The sequence below is a fragment of the Bison bison genome, unplaced genomic scaffold (genome assembly GCF_000754665.1).
Source record: "Bison bison bison isolate TAMUID 2011002044 unplaced genomic scaffold, Bison_UMD1.0 scf7180017864474, whole genome shotgun sequence".
NCBI lineage: Eukaryota > Metazoa > Chordata > Mammalia > Artiodactyla > Bovidae > Bison > Bison bison.
Window position 1 is genome coordinate 186,587 of NW_011495035.1, and position 15,435 is coordinate 202,021.

The following is a 15,435-nucleotide window of genomic DNA, read 5'->3' on the forward strand; positions in this document are numbered from 1 at the left end:
CGTCTAGTCAAGGCTATGGTTTTCCTGTGGTCATGTATGGATGTGAGAGTTGGACTGTGAAGAAGGCTGAGCGCCGAAGAATTGATGCTTTTGAACTGTGGTGTTGGAGAAGACTCTTGAGAGTCCCTTGGACTGCAAGGAGATCCAACCAGTCCATTGTGAAGGAGATCAGCCCTGGGGTTTCTTTGGAAGGAATGATGCTAAAGCTGAGACTCCAGTACTTTGGCCACCTCATTGGAAGAGTTGACTCATTGGAAAAGACTCTGATGCTGGGAGGGATTGGGGGCAAGAGGAGAAGGGGACGACAGAGGACGAGATGGCTGGATGGCATCACTGACTCGATGGACGTGAGTCTGAGTGATCTCTGGGAGTTGGTGATGGACAGGGAGGCCTGGCGTGCTGCGATTCATGGGGTCGCAAAGAGTCGGACACGACTGAGCGAGTGGACTGAACTGAACTGAAGGAAAATGAATTCAATTTTTAAAAACAGCACCACTTGCAGGTTTATAGATTTCATTATCTTAGACATTAGCATCTTAGAAATCACATGATCTATTATTAACCAAAATACTTTATTCTCATGCATTTTGATAACAGGAGGTTTCCTTTATCAACCACTCCCTTAACTGAAAAAAGATGACTCTTTGGAACCCCTTAGAAGGAAATTTACAACTATTACATCTCTTGGCAGTTCTTTGGGCTGGGATACCAAGCTACCACATTATCTATTAAAATACTATGCTCCTTTAGAGCTGTGCACAGAAATTAGGATAAAAGTAAGAAAAACTTGTGGAGTGGAATCCATGTTTCTGCCCAGAAAATACTGGAGAGCAGAACAATCAGTATACTGCAGATCACTGTTTACTTTCAAACAGAACAACATGCTCAGCTCAGGGTTGAAGTGACCTGACTGCCCACTTCATTAGAACGGCACAGTAGGTGTATAAATTTGCCCACAGCAAACAAAGATGGAGAATAAAGAAGAGGAGTGAAAAAGCAAACCAGCCGTTCCGCTCTACACACGTATTTCTTTTCCATTCTGCCAATCTGATTTCACTTATGGTGACTCATAGTGAAACAGAAAACATGTGAATTGCATTTGGATGTGCAAAGGTTAGTAACGACTTAACTTTCAAAACCAGCTCATCATTCAGTAACACTACAGTTGCCTTCCACTCCCTTTCACTCAGATTGGTGCATCTGAACAGCTGCAAAAATTTCCCCTAAAGTCCAGACGACATTCCTAGGTTAGACATTCAAAAGGGGTATTTTAAAGAAGGTTGTTTTTATTCAGACTGCCAGGGAAGGCTCTGCCACCTCACTTCAGCCAGAGGATTTCCGCTGGTTTCTTTCTGTCAGTTCATCTCCACTTTGCTCTGCTTCGGGCGGGGCAGGGTGGCGGGGGGGTGCTGTTTTCCTGTAACCAACCGCTTGCTGCTAACCAATCAAGAGGTAAAGAAGAGAAGAAACGCCCGTCCGCTCCCAATTTCTTTTACTCCACTGTCCGCCAACCGTAGAGCCGACCGAGGCAGAGCCTCTCGTCAACTTTAACCCGGCTCAGCTGATCGTTTGCCGCGCCGCCGCCGTCAGATTCCAGAAGCAAAGAACAAGAAGGTGGGACGCTAGACATGGACGTGAATATCGCTCCTCTCCGCGCCTGGGACGATTTCTTCCCAGGCTCTGACCGCTTTGCCCGGCCGGACTTCAGGGACATTTCCAAATGGAACAACCGTGTGGTGAGCAACCTGCTCTATTACCAGACCAACTACCTAGTGGTGGCTGCCATGATGATTTCCGTTGTGGGGTAAGTGGGGTTACCCTCCCGGACACTGATCGCGGGCAGCACGGAGGGGGCTCTGGGTGCAAGATCCCGGGATGAGGAAACGCTCTCCGCGCAGGTCTCCTGCCCTGATAACTGCAGGCGGGCAAACCCGTGGAAACTTGTTCGCAGGGCGAGGCCGCAGCAATCTGGGGTCCTTTTTCTTTTCCGCGCTTCGGGCTGAAGCGTGAAAGGAGTCCTAGGGGGTGCGGAAATATTGCCAACCTCTAGCAAGAAAAAAATGACTTTTTTTTTTTTTCTTCCTCCTTCCCGATTACTCTTTTGCTGTGGTTGCTATTTGTTGCTCCCCTGTCTCTTAAAAATAAGAAGAAAGAGGAAAGTGGTGTAACCTTACCCTGCAGCTGGCTGGGGCGGACGCCGTCCTGGAAGGTTTGGGGCCCCGGGGTGTGGATCCGAACTTGCCTTCTGGGGTGTTAGTGTAAAAAGGACATCAGAGAAGCGATGCTCTTTATGGGTTTCTCGGCCTAGCGCCTGCCACATTGTACGAGAAAGCTGAGCTTGGGAGCAAAAGGGTGGGTGTAGCCTGGTGGCGCATCTCCCAGTATGGGGCGAAGTCTGCCGTGTAGAAACGGCGTCCCTTTTGCTCTTTTTTTTTCTTCCAGGACTTGCCAGAGATGGTCACTTTATCTTCGCACCCGGTCTTAAAATTAAGTGTCCTGTGTTATATACGATTTCACCCAACACCTGCTCTTCTAGAAACCACTTTTTCTTGTAGGTCATCCTTTAAGTAATGCTTCAGTCATTTTTGCAAGATGCTATGCTATGCTATGCTAAGTCACTTCAGTCGTATCCAACTCCTAGCGACCCCATGGACGGCAGCCCACTAGGCTCCTCTGTCCCTGGGATTCTCCAGGCAAGAACACTGGAGTGGGTTGCCGTTTCCTTCTCCAATGCATGAAAGTGAAAAGCGAAAGTGAAGTCGCTCAGTCGTGTCCGACTCCTAGCGACCCCATGGACTGCAGCCTACCAGGCTCCTCCGTCCATGGGATTTTCCAGGCAAGAGTACTGGAGTGGGGTGCCATTACCTTCTCCGTTTTGCAAGATGGGGTGGTGCTATTCTACATCTTGCTGATCCTATGCATCTTTAAAGAAAAAGCCACCCTCAGACTTTATAAAGGAATTCACTTGTCATTAAAGAAGTGGCTGACATTTCTGTTTGAACTTGAACACAGGGAAAAAGAAAGCTGGCCTGGGAGAAAGGAAAAATCTAAACTTGGAAGGTGTGGGGAAGGATGAATAGGGTGGTTCCTGAAGTTGGTTTACTGTTCTTTGGCTTATTTATTGAGTCACTTCTCTGTACCAAGCTCAGGCACACCAAGATCCATCACACATGAATCCTGGCCAAAGAGAATGCGACAGTTGTTGAGAAGCTGTAGGACCTGATACCCAGCTCAGGGGAGAGAAAAGGAGTCCATAATTTCTGGTTGTGGTTCAGGCTGTTTGCCCCTTTGCAGAAAAGGACTCTCGTTGGTGGGGTTCTGTAGACAATTACTCAGATCCTCATGATGTGTTGCTTAAGGAACTCAGAACAGCTTGGTGTGAGGAGGGCACTGGGATCTGAACACTCTGCCAAGTTAAAATTAGTTGGAGTGGGACAGGCCTGGATCAGCTGCCTTCTAACCCTTCCCCTAGCTTCATGCTTAATGTGTATTTCCCAGAGCAATAAAAAAAAGTCTTTAAAAAAATCATAGGTAAATAGGATTACATCTCTTGTTTTGTTTTCTTTTTCTTTTCCCTTGTAAAGGCATCTTATCTAATGATCTAGCTAGGGTTGTTGTTTTTTTTAGGTACCCCCCCAAAGGCTTAGATATTGGGCAAGATTTGACACAGACGAATCGAATGTACAGAAAACAAAACAAAAAAACTTGCTTTTCAAAAAGATATACTGCCCAGATGGACAGAAGCTGCAGTAGCCTTGCTACCTTGATGGCATTCATTTTTCACTATGAATGCCAGGGGCAGCCGCTGACTAAATATAGCTCCTTCATTGTGAAGTCTTGGCCCACTAACTCAGGCAGTTTGGGATGTTGGCCCTTCCCATTTCCCTTTTCAAGCAGGAGCTGTAGATTGGCAGTCAAAGTGCAAAGTAGCTATTTCATTGTTTATTATCCTTATCTTTAAAAACTTACAAAAGATATAGGCTAGTCAGTTGTTTTGAAGATGGTATGTCAAGTGTGGGATTTCCTTTGTACCCCAGTAAAATCTTTTGTGACATCTTCAACTGTTTTCTATGCATCTGCAAACACACAGCCTATAGTTCTTTCCAGATTGCTCATTTCTTTCTTCATAATTTAATTATAATAAAAGCTAACATTTATTGAGTGCTGCATGTGCCAGATACTTTGCCACATAATGCAGCCCAATGAGATGAGATATTATTACTAAACCTGAGGCTCAGAGAGATTACATGACCAGCCCAAAGTCACAATCCCAGGCTTGTGCTCTTATCTACTATTCCACCTTCCTCTGAGTCATGAGGTTAGAGTGTCTTAAAGCTGGAAAATAACAAATATCTTCAGGGTCAGGGAGCTTAGCTGACTCCGGAATGTGTTTCTCATTCTAAAGAGAAATTTTCTCTTTTGTGACGTCAGTAGATGGGAGGGTCAGAACAGTACTGGAGGCTGTTCACCTGGATCCTTTACCTGTATCTGATGGTTTCTCATCACATCTTGGTATAGTGTGTGTGTGTGAAGATACGGCTGGGGTGTTTCCTGGGGAAAGGATTGTGTTTGAAGGGTCTTCTTCAGTGGTGCTGCCCGCTGATGCATGGGAGAGGCCATCAGGTCATTGTTGGAGGGCTTCAGCCTCAACTCTGAATGTTCCTATGTTGAAAACTGGCCTGGGTGAGGAAAGAGTGAAGCTACTCTTGAACATTGCAGAAATGGAGGGGGCGAACAAAGTGGATATCATCTAGCTCCAAAACGACTGAAGGGGCTGCCCAGACTGAGATGGAGATTCAGAGGCTTAAGATAGAGACAGATCTGTGAGTGAGGGCCTGATCAGGCATGGCCTGGTAATTCATGATTAGAAAAGTTTGGTCTTCATCCTAATAGCATGGTTTCCCAGGCATATGACTTCCATTCATATATGGAATCTGTTCTGCCTTTCAGATTAAGTCTGAATAGACCTACTTAAGCTAATTAAGTCTTAGCTAGCAGACCTGGTGGGGGCAATTGCCATATCGTCTGTCTCTTCACATAGTAGACAATAGTAGTTAAGAATTTAGGCACTAGTGCCTGGTTAAGTCGGAGAAGGCAATGGCACCCCACTCCAGTACTTTTGCCTGGAAAATCCCATGGACGGAGGAGCCTGGTAGGCTGCAGTCCATGGGGTCGCTACAGTCGGACACGACTGAATGACTTCACTTGCTCTTTTCACTTAAATGCATTGGAGAAGGAAATGGCAACCCACTCCAGTGTTCTTGCCTGGAGAATCCCAGGGACGGGGAAGCCTGGTGGGCTGCCGTCTATGGGGTCGCACAGAGTTGGACACGACTGAAGCGACTTAGCAGCAGCAGCCTGGTTAAGTCAATTTTGAATCCCAACTACCAGTCACTAGCCATGTGACCTTGGGTAGGTCACTTGAAACACCCTTTGCCTCAGTTTCCTCAGCTGTAAAATGAGACTATTCCCGGAACCTGTGTTATGGGGCTTTTGTGAGGATTATCTGAGTTAATATAGGCAAGTTTCTTAATACAGTGTCTGGCCCCTACTGTTTGCTCCAAGAAATTTATTTTGGAGTTTTATTATTATTTTTATCTCTGTTAGTGTTATCATAGACTAACAGAGAAACACAGGCACCGTCATTACCCCAGCAGCTCCATCGACCCAAACACCAGTCCCCAACTTACTCACCTACCCCTGCTTCTCCTACAGGACTCGGTTTTGGTACCATCTCTTTGAGGAGACAGTCTCCCTTCTCCCTCCCTCCCCACTTTTGTGTCTATATTTTGCCTGGTACTTACCCCACAAGTTTTAGGTTGTCTGTTCACTTGTCATCACTCTGTGCTCTTGACACCTTGAGGCCAGAGACTGGGTTTTGTTTGTGAGGCGGGTTTTCTTGTTGTTGTGCTTAACATTATTTTTATTCTCTGGATCCCTGAGGCCAAGAATATAGCAGATGCTTAGCTGATGAGTGAAAAGCATAAATAAATGAACATAAGGTTTCAACATGAGGGTGGGGGCAACTTTTAACCTACTTAATGGAATAAATTATTTCGAAGCACACAGCAACAGCCAGCACATAACAGCAACATGCTCCTGGAGTGAGACTAACGGGGGGTGTTGCTGAAAGTGCTCACTGCGTATTGGTTAGGATTGCTATGGTGTAAAAATTCAATTTTACAAAGTTTAAAAATCAGACTCTTGATTACTTCATATTGCCCTTGCAAATGCAGTGAAATGCCCTTCTGTAATGTTTCTCCATCTGGGTGCTACTGACATTTGGACGGTAGAATACTTTGTTGTAGGGGACTGTCCTGTGTATTGTAGGTTGCTTAGCACCATCTTTGCTCTCTGCTATGTGCATATTGATACATTAGTTTGTACTTGTTTTATTCATAAAACGTAATTTGCAATAAAAGAAAAAAGTGCCTTCCCCTTCAGCTGTGACAATCAAAAATGTCTCCAGACATTGCCAAATGTCCCCTTGGGATCCAAATCACCCCAATTGAGAACCACTGCTCTCTTGCCAAGAAAAATATGATGATTCTTCAACATCATCTTTACTAAATGCAAGTTGCTTTATCTTTGTTGCTATTGTTTAGTCACTCAGTCATGTCCAACTCTTTGTGACCCCGTGGGCTGTAGCCCACTAGGCTCCTCTGGCCATGGGTTTTCCCAGGCAAGAAAACTGGAGTAGGTTGCCATTTCCTTCTCCAGGGGATCTTCCCAGTAACCTAGGGGTCAAACCCATATCTCCTGCATTGGCAGGCAGATTCTTTACCACTGAGCCACCTGGAAAGCAAGTTGCTTTATAATAAATTACAAAGACAGAGTTTCACAAGGACAGAACAGAGCAGTTTGACATTAGGTCCTGGCTCCTGACTTTTCAAACATTAGATTTGGCTTGGATTTTAAGCTTTATTCAGCTTTGATCATTAGCTTTAATTTATTGTATTTGTTATGTGATCATTCTTTTTCTGCTTTGCCTAGAAGACTCTACTGGTTCCACAGACTCAGTCTTATTTTTTGATAGACTTATGGCATTTACTTTTATCCACTTTCTGTTCAAAAGTCCACTTGCCCTGGAGTTTTTCTGCTATAGAATAGGAATCAAATGACTTCATTAATATAAAACACACTGCTGCTGCTGCTGCTAAGTCGCTTCAGTCATGTCCAACTCTGTGCGACCCCATAGACAGCAGCCTACCAGGCTCCCCCCGTCCCTGGGATGCTAGGGCCTAGCAAATGATAACACTCAAATGTTAACTGCTATTATTCTATGAAATCCTAGATTACAGACATGTTTAGAAGTCTCCCAACTTGTGTATTCTCTTGAGCAGAAGTATTAGATGATTACTGTAGAAATTTTCATTTTTATTTTTATTTATAAAAATTTATTTTTTAATTGAAGGATAATTGCTTTACAGAATTTTGTTGTTTTCTGTCAAACCTCAACATGAATCAGCCATAGGTATACATATATTCCCTCCCTTTTGAACATCCCTCTCATCTCCCTCCCCGTCCCACTCTTCTAGGTTGATAGTTACCCTTTAGTAATTGCAACTTCTGTTACTTAGAAAACTTTGCTTCCTTGAAGAGCTGAGTTTCCTTTTGAAATGCAGGCATCGCTCCAGAAGAGATCAAATGAGTTACAGAAGCGTGAATAACAAGCTGAGGAATGCATGTTCTGTTGCACATGACTTTGCATCATTTAAAACAAGAAAGAAACAATGTCTAAGATAGAAAAGGACATGACTTAACCTTCTCCATCCTTCACAGGAGACATCTCAGCACTGGATATTCTTTTTCTGTTGACTATAGCAATAGATGTCTCTCTCTGTTTTCAAAGTGAAAAGCAAAGGCATAACCTAATTGCATGTGCAATTTAAGTACCAAGTATATGATACAGTCTAGTTGTAGACAGGCATCCATGTGCTTAAAAGAACGCCAAAAGATTTGCTAGAGAAATCTGTCCAAACTGTGGACCATGCAACTGCAGTATTTTTTTTTTTTTACCCTAGGAGGCTGTTAGAAATGCAGAATCTCAGGGTCCATCCCAGACCTATTGGGTCAGAATCTATATTTTAACACAACTCTTAGATGAGTCCTAGGTGCATTACAATTAAAAAAAAACACTGATCTGATCTGGTTTAAAGGAAAGAGTAAGAAAATATAAATAAATCAACCTATAAGCCCAGATGTTACCTTTGGAGATTCTTGGTGTATAGTTCTTGGCTAGGTTCAGGCATCTGTGTTTTTTTTTATTTCAATGCCCCAAGTAATTCTGATATGTCTCCTAAGTTGAAACTGAGAAGTATTGATCCCTATTATATTACAAATATGTTCTAATTTTCCTTGTTATGGCTTGTTAGATATCATTTCAGTTCAGTTCAGTCGCTCTGTCATGTCCAACTCTTTGCGACCCCGTGGGCTGCAGCATGCCAGGCCTCCCTGTCCCCCACCGTCTCTTGGAGCCTGCTCAAACTCATGTCCATCGAGTTGGTGATGCCATCCAACCATCTCATCTTCTGTTGTCCCCTTCTCATGCCTTCAATCTTTCCCAGCATCAGGGTCTTTTCAAATGAGTCAGCTCTTCACATCAGATGGCCACAGTATTGGAGCTTCAGTTTCAGCATCAGTCCTTCCAATGAACATTCAGGACTGATTTCCTTTAGGATGGACTGGTTGGATCTCCTTGCAATCCAAGGCACTCTCAGGAGTCTTCTCCAACACCATAGTTCAAAAGCATCAATTCTTACCCATCATTTAAAAATGGACATTTAATTTCTAAATACTTGGACTGGTTGGATCTCCTTGCAATCCAAGGGACTCTCAAGAGTCTTCTCCAACACCATAGTTCAAAAGCATCAATTCTTACCCATCATTTAAAAATGGACATTTAATTTCTAAATACTTGGACTGGTTGGATCTCCTTGCAATCCAAGGGACTCTCAAGAGTCTTCTCCAACACCATAGTTCAAAAGCATCAATTCTTACCCATCATTTAAAAATGGACATTTAATTTCTAAATACTTGGACTGGTTGGATCTCCTTGCAATCCAAGGGACTCTCAAGAGTCTTCTCCAACACCATAGTTCAAAAGCATCAATTCTTACCCATCATTTAAAAATGGACATTTAATTTCTAAATACTTGGAGGTTTTAAAGTATCTTTGATATTACTTTCTCATTTAAATGCTTTCTTCTCTGCAATCACCCTCTGTGTTTTTTTCAGCCTTCTAACTTTGAGGCTTTCAATGGCCATGTCAAAGATCTCTGTTGGTAAATGTCACATTGAACTTGAAAATATGTGCTGCTGCGGAACTATTTTTAAAACATCTTTTGATATTGATTTCTAACATAATCCCACTGTGATAAGAGAATAGACTCTATATAATTTCAGTACCTTTAGGCCATGAAATGTTTGCACCTTGTTTTATATCCCTGGATATGTTCCAGTGTCTCCTAGTTTATAGTCTAAGGGAACTTGAAGAGAATTTGTATCCTAACATTGTGTGAAAATTATATAAATCTTAATTATGTTGAATTGGTTCATGGTGCTTTTCAGGTCTTGTGTATCCTTCTACTTCTCTGTATATTCATTCTATTCACTCTTGAGAGTTTGATATTAAAATTTCAATTAAAAATCTTAATTTAGCTACTTATATAGTGGGACCATATATAACTTTGTTCTATATTTTCCAAGTTTCCTGTATATGTTATCATATTCTCATAATTTAAAAACTAAAAAAAAAAAAGAGAGAGAATAAAAGAAAGATAGCTAAAAAAAATACTGATCCCATCAAACCCCACAGCTTTCATAGATGTAAAGGTCACGAGGCTAATTTGAACCAAAGCTGCTAATAGAAGCTTGGTTTATTAGTATAATTGAAATACTTTGTCCATTAAGCCATTGCATATATTCTAAAGCCCCTTATTAACCAAATTCAACAGCATGCCTGACTCACAACATTTGTATTATCATGCCTATCTCCCTCTCACAAATACTCCCTGCCATTAGAACACATATTTTCTGATGTGGCCTCAGAAGTACTAACCGCACACAGATTCTGTGAATATGTACATGCCTCTGCTGTGTCTCCAGCCAGAAAGGCACCTTTATTCTTAATGATGTACATTAGTGCTTCTCTTTTAGGGCAACATGATGTAGCTGGTGAGTGAATCAGCTCATATTTTGTTAGCTGAAGTACTTCATCCCTGTATGGTCTATGGAGGTGTTACCACTGGGCAGAAACTAGAGTTACCACTTTTTGCTTTCAGTTGCTTGGGATGGTAAGGAGTTTTTGGAAGGCTGGTATCTATCTGAAAAGACTAAACTGTAATCTTTTTCAAAATGAGCGTGGTCTCATTATATGTTGTAGGCTGGTAGCTACCAACAACTGGTTTTAAGAAATGGGCAGATTGTTCATACCTTTTAAGTTTCTAGTTGGTAAAGGAAGAGGAGAATCAGAGAGTCCTTGGATGGGGAGGAATGTATTAAAACCTTTGCAGATAGAATTAATTGCAATCTGTTTATGCTGAACTTAATGGAAATGTTTCCTGAAATTTTTCAGCTTCAAAGCCAGTTCTGCATTTCTCTCACTTGTGTTGCTTCCTTTATTCATCCCACTAAGAGAATGAATCCCTTACCAATATCTCAGGTATTATGCTAGGAGATACAGTGGAGAATTAGACAGCTGTGGTTCCTGCCCTTAAAACTTTTAGAGTCAAGAGAGGCACCAAGATGATGCTGAAAACATAATAATCAATTTTTATACGAGTATAGCAAGCATACAGAAACATACGCATATATAAACACACATCGTTTTCAACCTGACTTAACCTGATCTCCCCTGTACATTAATGATTCCAAATCGCAAAACTCACAGGTGTCAAAAAGTGGGAGAGGCACTGAGTATGTGGATGGAGAAAGGATTATTAAGTGGAACCATGCTCACTTGCAGCTCAGATGCCTTCTACTCAGTTGGACAGATATTTACTGAGCACCTGCTACATCCCAGATACTGTGGATGCCTCGATGATACCCGTGGGAGTACAAGTCCACCCAGCCTTCCCCAGTCCTCCCAGAACTCATCTCTTCCTGCCCTCCCACACGCTTTTATTTGCACTTGAGGCACTGCACTTGGCATGCTGGCCCATGTCTTTCCCTGGCAGGGCATGTGTTTCTTCTAAATGTAGAACTTGAAGAGGTCTGTCAACACTCAGTAAAATTTTAATCTGAAAATTCCTCATCAAATAAGAATTCATTAGATCATCTTCTCTGACACTACGTATGTAACCTTGTTTTTCTCAACACCTCCCCATATACCCTTAAAAAAAAAAATCCCCTACTGCTGCCAGACTGGTGTTAGTAGTTTCTATCTCCTTTCCCTGTGTAAGGATTTACAATGATTCTGGGTAAATGTGCAAATAAATAAATGGATTTGGGGTTCTTTTTGATCTCTTTCTTTTATTTATTTATTTATTTATTTTTTGATCTTTTTTTTTTTTATCTCTTTCTAAGAGGGCAAAAGCTCTCAGTCAGCTTACTAGGGGCAGAGAGCTCTGTACAGGAAATGCAGTTCTAAAAGGTGAACTGGACATCTACCAAATTGAGCAGTGCCATTGGACGTTTTTATTTTTGATTTGGATAAATGAATGACTCAGCTTCAGAATATTTAGAACATACATCCTGTCTCTTGTAGTGAGCTTGGCTTCTTGTTTCAGGAAACACTTTTGTGTCTGTGATCTTAAGCAAAACCTGTAGGCTATCTTTCAGTTCTGGGAACATTTACCCATATAAATAGATAGGATTTCCTGGTCTTTTCTCCCAGGGAGCATTCACAAAATGGAGACACTTGGAAGGCAGAAAGCCTATCCGAAGTGGAAGACTGAGGCTCTGGCTTCTGCTTCTATGAATCCCCCTTGTATCCCATCAGTGAAATCCTCCTTGTCTCCAGGAAATACAAAGGAATGCAGAAATGGGGGTTGAAAGTGAATGTGTTAGTCTCTTGTGTCCTACTCTTTGCGACCCCACAGACTGTAGCCCACCAGTCTCCTCTGTCCGTGAAATTCTCCAGGCAAGAATACTGGAGTGGGTTGCCATTTCCTTCTCCAGGGTTAGTGGAAGATAGAGAAGGATTTGCTTGTAGGAGGGGAGTTTATGTGTCACCAGACTCATTAGCATTTGTCCAAACAACTGTCTTCTCTCCACAGCGCTGTAAGAACTTGCCATGTGACAGTTTAGTTACCTCAACTAAAAGCATTCAGAAAGAACAGTTTTTAAACAAATATCTTTCCACTTGAGTTCTAAAGCATTATTATGAGATTAACCATGAGTTCCTAATTGTTGAAAGCAGTGATCAGTATACATGAAGTTCATTACACCATTCTCTTTACCTTTAGAATTTGCCATAATAAAAGTTTAAAAAGGATTTTCTGGGACTTCCCTGGTGATCCAGTGGCTAGGGTTCTGTGCTCCCAAGGTGGGGGTCCCAGGTTTGATCCCTGTTGAGGAACTGGATCCCACAAGCTACAACTAAGAGTTTGCATGCTGCCACATGGCACAGATACATAAATAAATATTTTTAAAAGGATCTGCTGCAGTCTAATCCCTTGTATAGTGACTATTTGAAGCTTCACGGCTGTGGGAGGTGAGACTTATAGCTTCTAACTTAGGTTCAAGCTGTTGTTTAATACAAATAAAACAAGCAATGAGCTTGATAAACACAGAAGAAAACCCAGAGGTTCCCAAAGTATATCTTACAATGGATACTTTTAACAAGCCAATTGTTGCCAAGACAGTGGATCATCAGGATGTGTTTAGTTTGATGATACCAATACACACAGTGTAACAAATATTCAGTACACAGCGAGTATGCAATAAATTTTGTGGGCTGATTCAGTCGATTAGGAGAATCTCAAGGTTAGGTTACTTTGACCTTTCTGTGACAAAAGAGACCAAACTCTGCCCATGTTAACTGCCTGTGATCAAGAGATACAGGAGACACTGATCACGTTTACTCAAAACTGATTTGTGCGTTTAATACGTTTATACCTTATAATCAGAGATAGTTCTTGCCAGGAAGAAAGCCCTGTGGGAAGTAACCACAGAAGATGGTTGGGGTTATCTGTGGAATCCGAGAGCAAGGGGGCCTACGTAGGCAGGTCTATAGGAGGATGGATCTCCCTCTGTCCTACCTGCCCTCCTCCTGGCCCCCAGCCAGCACTAGAGACAGAACTTAGAAAAGAGTCTTCCTTGCAGCAAGCCCAAGGGTCCTGTGATCTCATCTGATCTTTTCTTATATCACATAGGAGTTTTTCCTACTTCTAGTTTTTCATTTGTTCCTTTCATCACAGCTCTGTGAAGGTACAAAAGCAGGGACTATATTTACAGTAATGTTTAGTGTACAGTGAGGAATAAGAGCAATTTGTTCAAGATAAATCTCACGTCACTTATTTCATGACGATACAAAGTTGCTGAGCTTACTTTAAATAATAGGAAAATGTGCTACTTTTTTTTTTCTTTCTTTCAACAAACATTTATCAAATTCCTGCTCTGTGCCAAGTGTCATGTCAAGTGCTGGGGAGAAAATATCACGGTCCCTGCCCTCATAGTGCTTAATCTCTAGTGGGAGACAGAGACATTCATAAGATACTCATTCAAATAAGTATCAAATCACCACTGAATTTATGGCAGCTCACTCCAGTATTCTGTCCTGGAGAATCCTGTGGAGAGAGTGCCTGGCAGGCTACAGTCCACAGGGTCACAAAGAGTCGGACATGACTGAAGTGACTGAGCACACACAGTTATGTATCACCTTAGGGGTTGTGAAGAAGAGGCAGATGGTGCTAGGATGTGTTCAAAAGACTAGGGAAAAGCTGATTAAGCTGAGATTTGAAGGAGATAGGAATCGGGCAGAAAGAATGGTTTGTGCTTAGGCTTGGGATTGACCAGGGGTTGAGTGGGCTCTAGAGACAGACAGAAACCCCAGTGGATGGTGCGGAAAATCAGGAGGCAGTGGTGTGAGAAAGCTGACAGGCAGAGATGCTATGGCCCCTAGGCATCCCTCATACTGATGACTGAAATGGTCTGTTCCTCCTGCGGAGGCAGTGTAAGGTAAAGCACAGGTTTGGCAGGTGAAGCGTGGCCTGAATTTCAGGCTCCTGTTTCCCACCTCAGCTCAGCACCCTTGTCCCAGATACCAGCTACGCAACGGTACGCAGTGGCCCTGGCTGCAGAGGCAGGCAGGGGCCGAGCCTGCAGGGCCATGTAGAGTGTGGAAAGAATCCTGTTTTTATCCTAAGAGTACTAGGAAGCAAGAAAATGGATGGGTGGATTCATATTTGCAGTGACTCCTCTGGTTGTTTCAGAACCTCAGAAAAATATCACCAATTTAGAGAAGTGCACTGTGAGTAAATGGTTCCCCCGCTTTCTTAGTGAGTCAGGCTTCCTCAGGAACCAAACTACAAAAATAGCTTTTTGGGGGTTAGAAAATTGGAACGCAGTGCAAAGCTGCTTCTGTTGCTCAGAAAATATTTCACTGCCTCTTTGGTTCTTGTTGGCATTACAGCGTGGCAGGCATTAACAAATGTGCACTTTGAGTCAATCTGAAGATCTCTGAATAAACTTTTATCACCAGCACTGCAGTTGGGAGCCTCAGGACAAATTTATTAACTTACCTGTTTCTTACCTTAATTCTGTGTAGAAAATTCCATGGACAGAGGCTACAGTCCATGAGGTTGCAAAGAGTCGGACATGACCGAGCAACTAATGCTTTCTGTGTAGAATGAGATGTGTTTTCAAGATCCATGCTAGATCTAAAATTCTGCAGTTGGCCAAGAGTTTTATTTTTCTTTTAGCAACTTGTGTTGAAACTACAGCCATAGTTAACTGAGTCACGTTGGTAAGTTTAGGACCTGCGTCCACACCCGCTCATAACTACCTTCCTTTAGAGACAAATGAGAATGTTGAGGGATTTCCTAGAATGACCTTTAGTTGCTTACCCCAAACTAGAAGAAAAGGGTTCTAAAAGGTTGAGGGGGGAAATCCCTGGAGCTGGTTAACAACACACAATGGGTTATATTATGAATTGTGTCAACTGGCACTGTTTTTCCTACTCCTGGATGCCTCTAAATATGTTTATTCACTGCCCTGGGTCTCAGCTTATTCATCCGTGTAATGGGATTGCACTTATTCCTCTTTGAAGAGTCAGCTACAGGGTTCTGTGATGGGATTCTAAGCCTTTTTACAACTGTTAGTGATTCCACTAGAATTTTTAACTATGACATTTATCTGTCATATTGATATTGTCATTTATCTTCTTACTGAGTAGAATACATATGCATGTGTTAAGTTGCTTCAGCTGTGTCTGACTCTTTGTGACCTCATGGACTGTAACCCACCAGGCTCCTCTGTCCATTGGATTCTCCA

At 42.4% G+C, this 15,435-nt stretch overlaps 1 protein-coding gene across 1 annotated transcript in view; it reads left to right on the top strand.

Moving 5' to 3' along the window:
• The first annotated feature begins 1,169 nt into the window (after positions 1 to 1,169).
• ARL6IP5 (ADP-ribosylation factor-like 6 interacting protein 5) overlaps positions 1,170 to 15,435 on the top strand; it is a 22,153-nt gene continuing 7,887 nt past the window's right edge. The window contains exon 1 of the mRNA XM_010861982.1: positions 1,170 to 1,804. Within this exon, the coding sequence (XP_010860284.1) occupies positions 1,629 to 1,804 (176 nt within the window). The 5' untranslated portion in view covers positions 1,170 to 1,628. The remainder of the gene's footprint in view (positions 1,805 to 15,435) is intronic.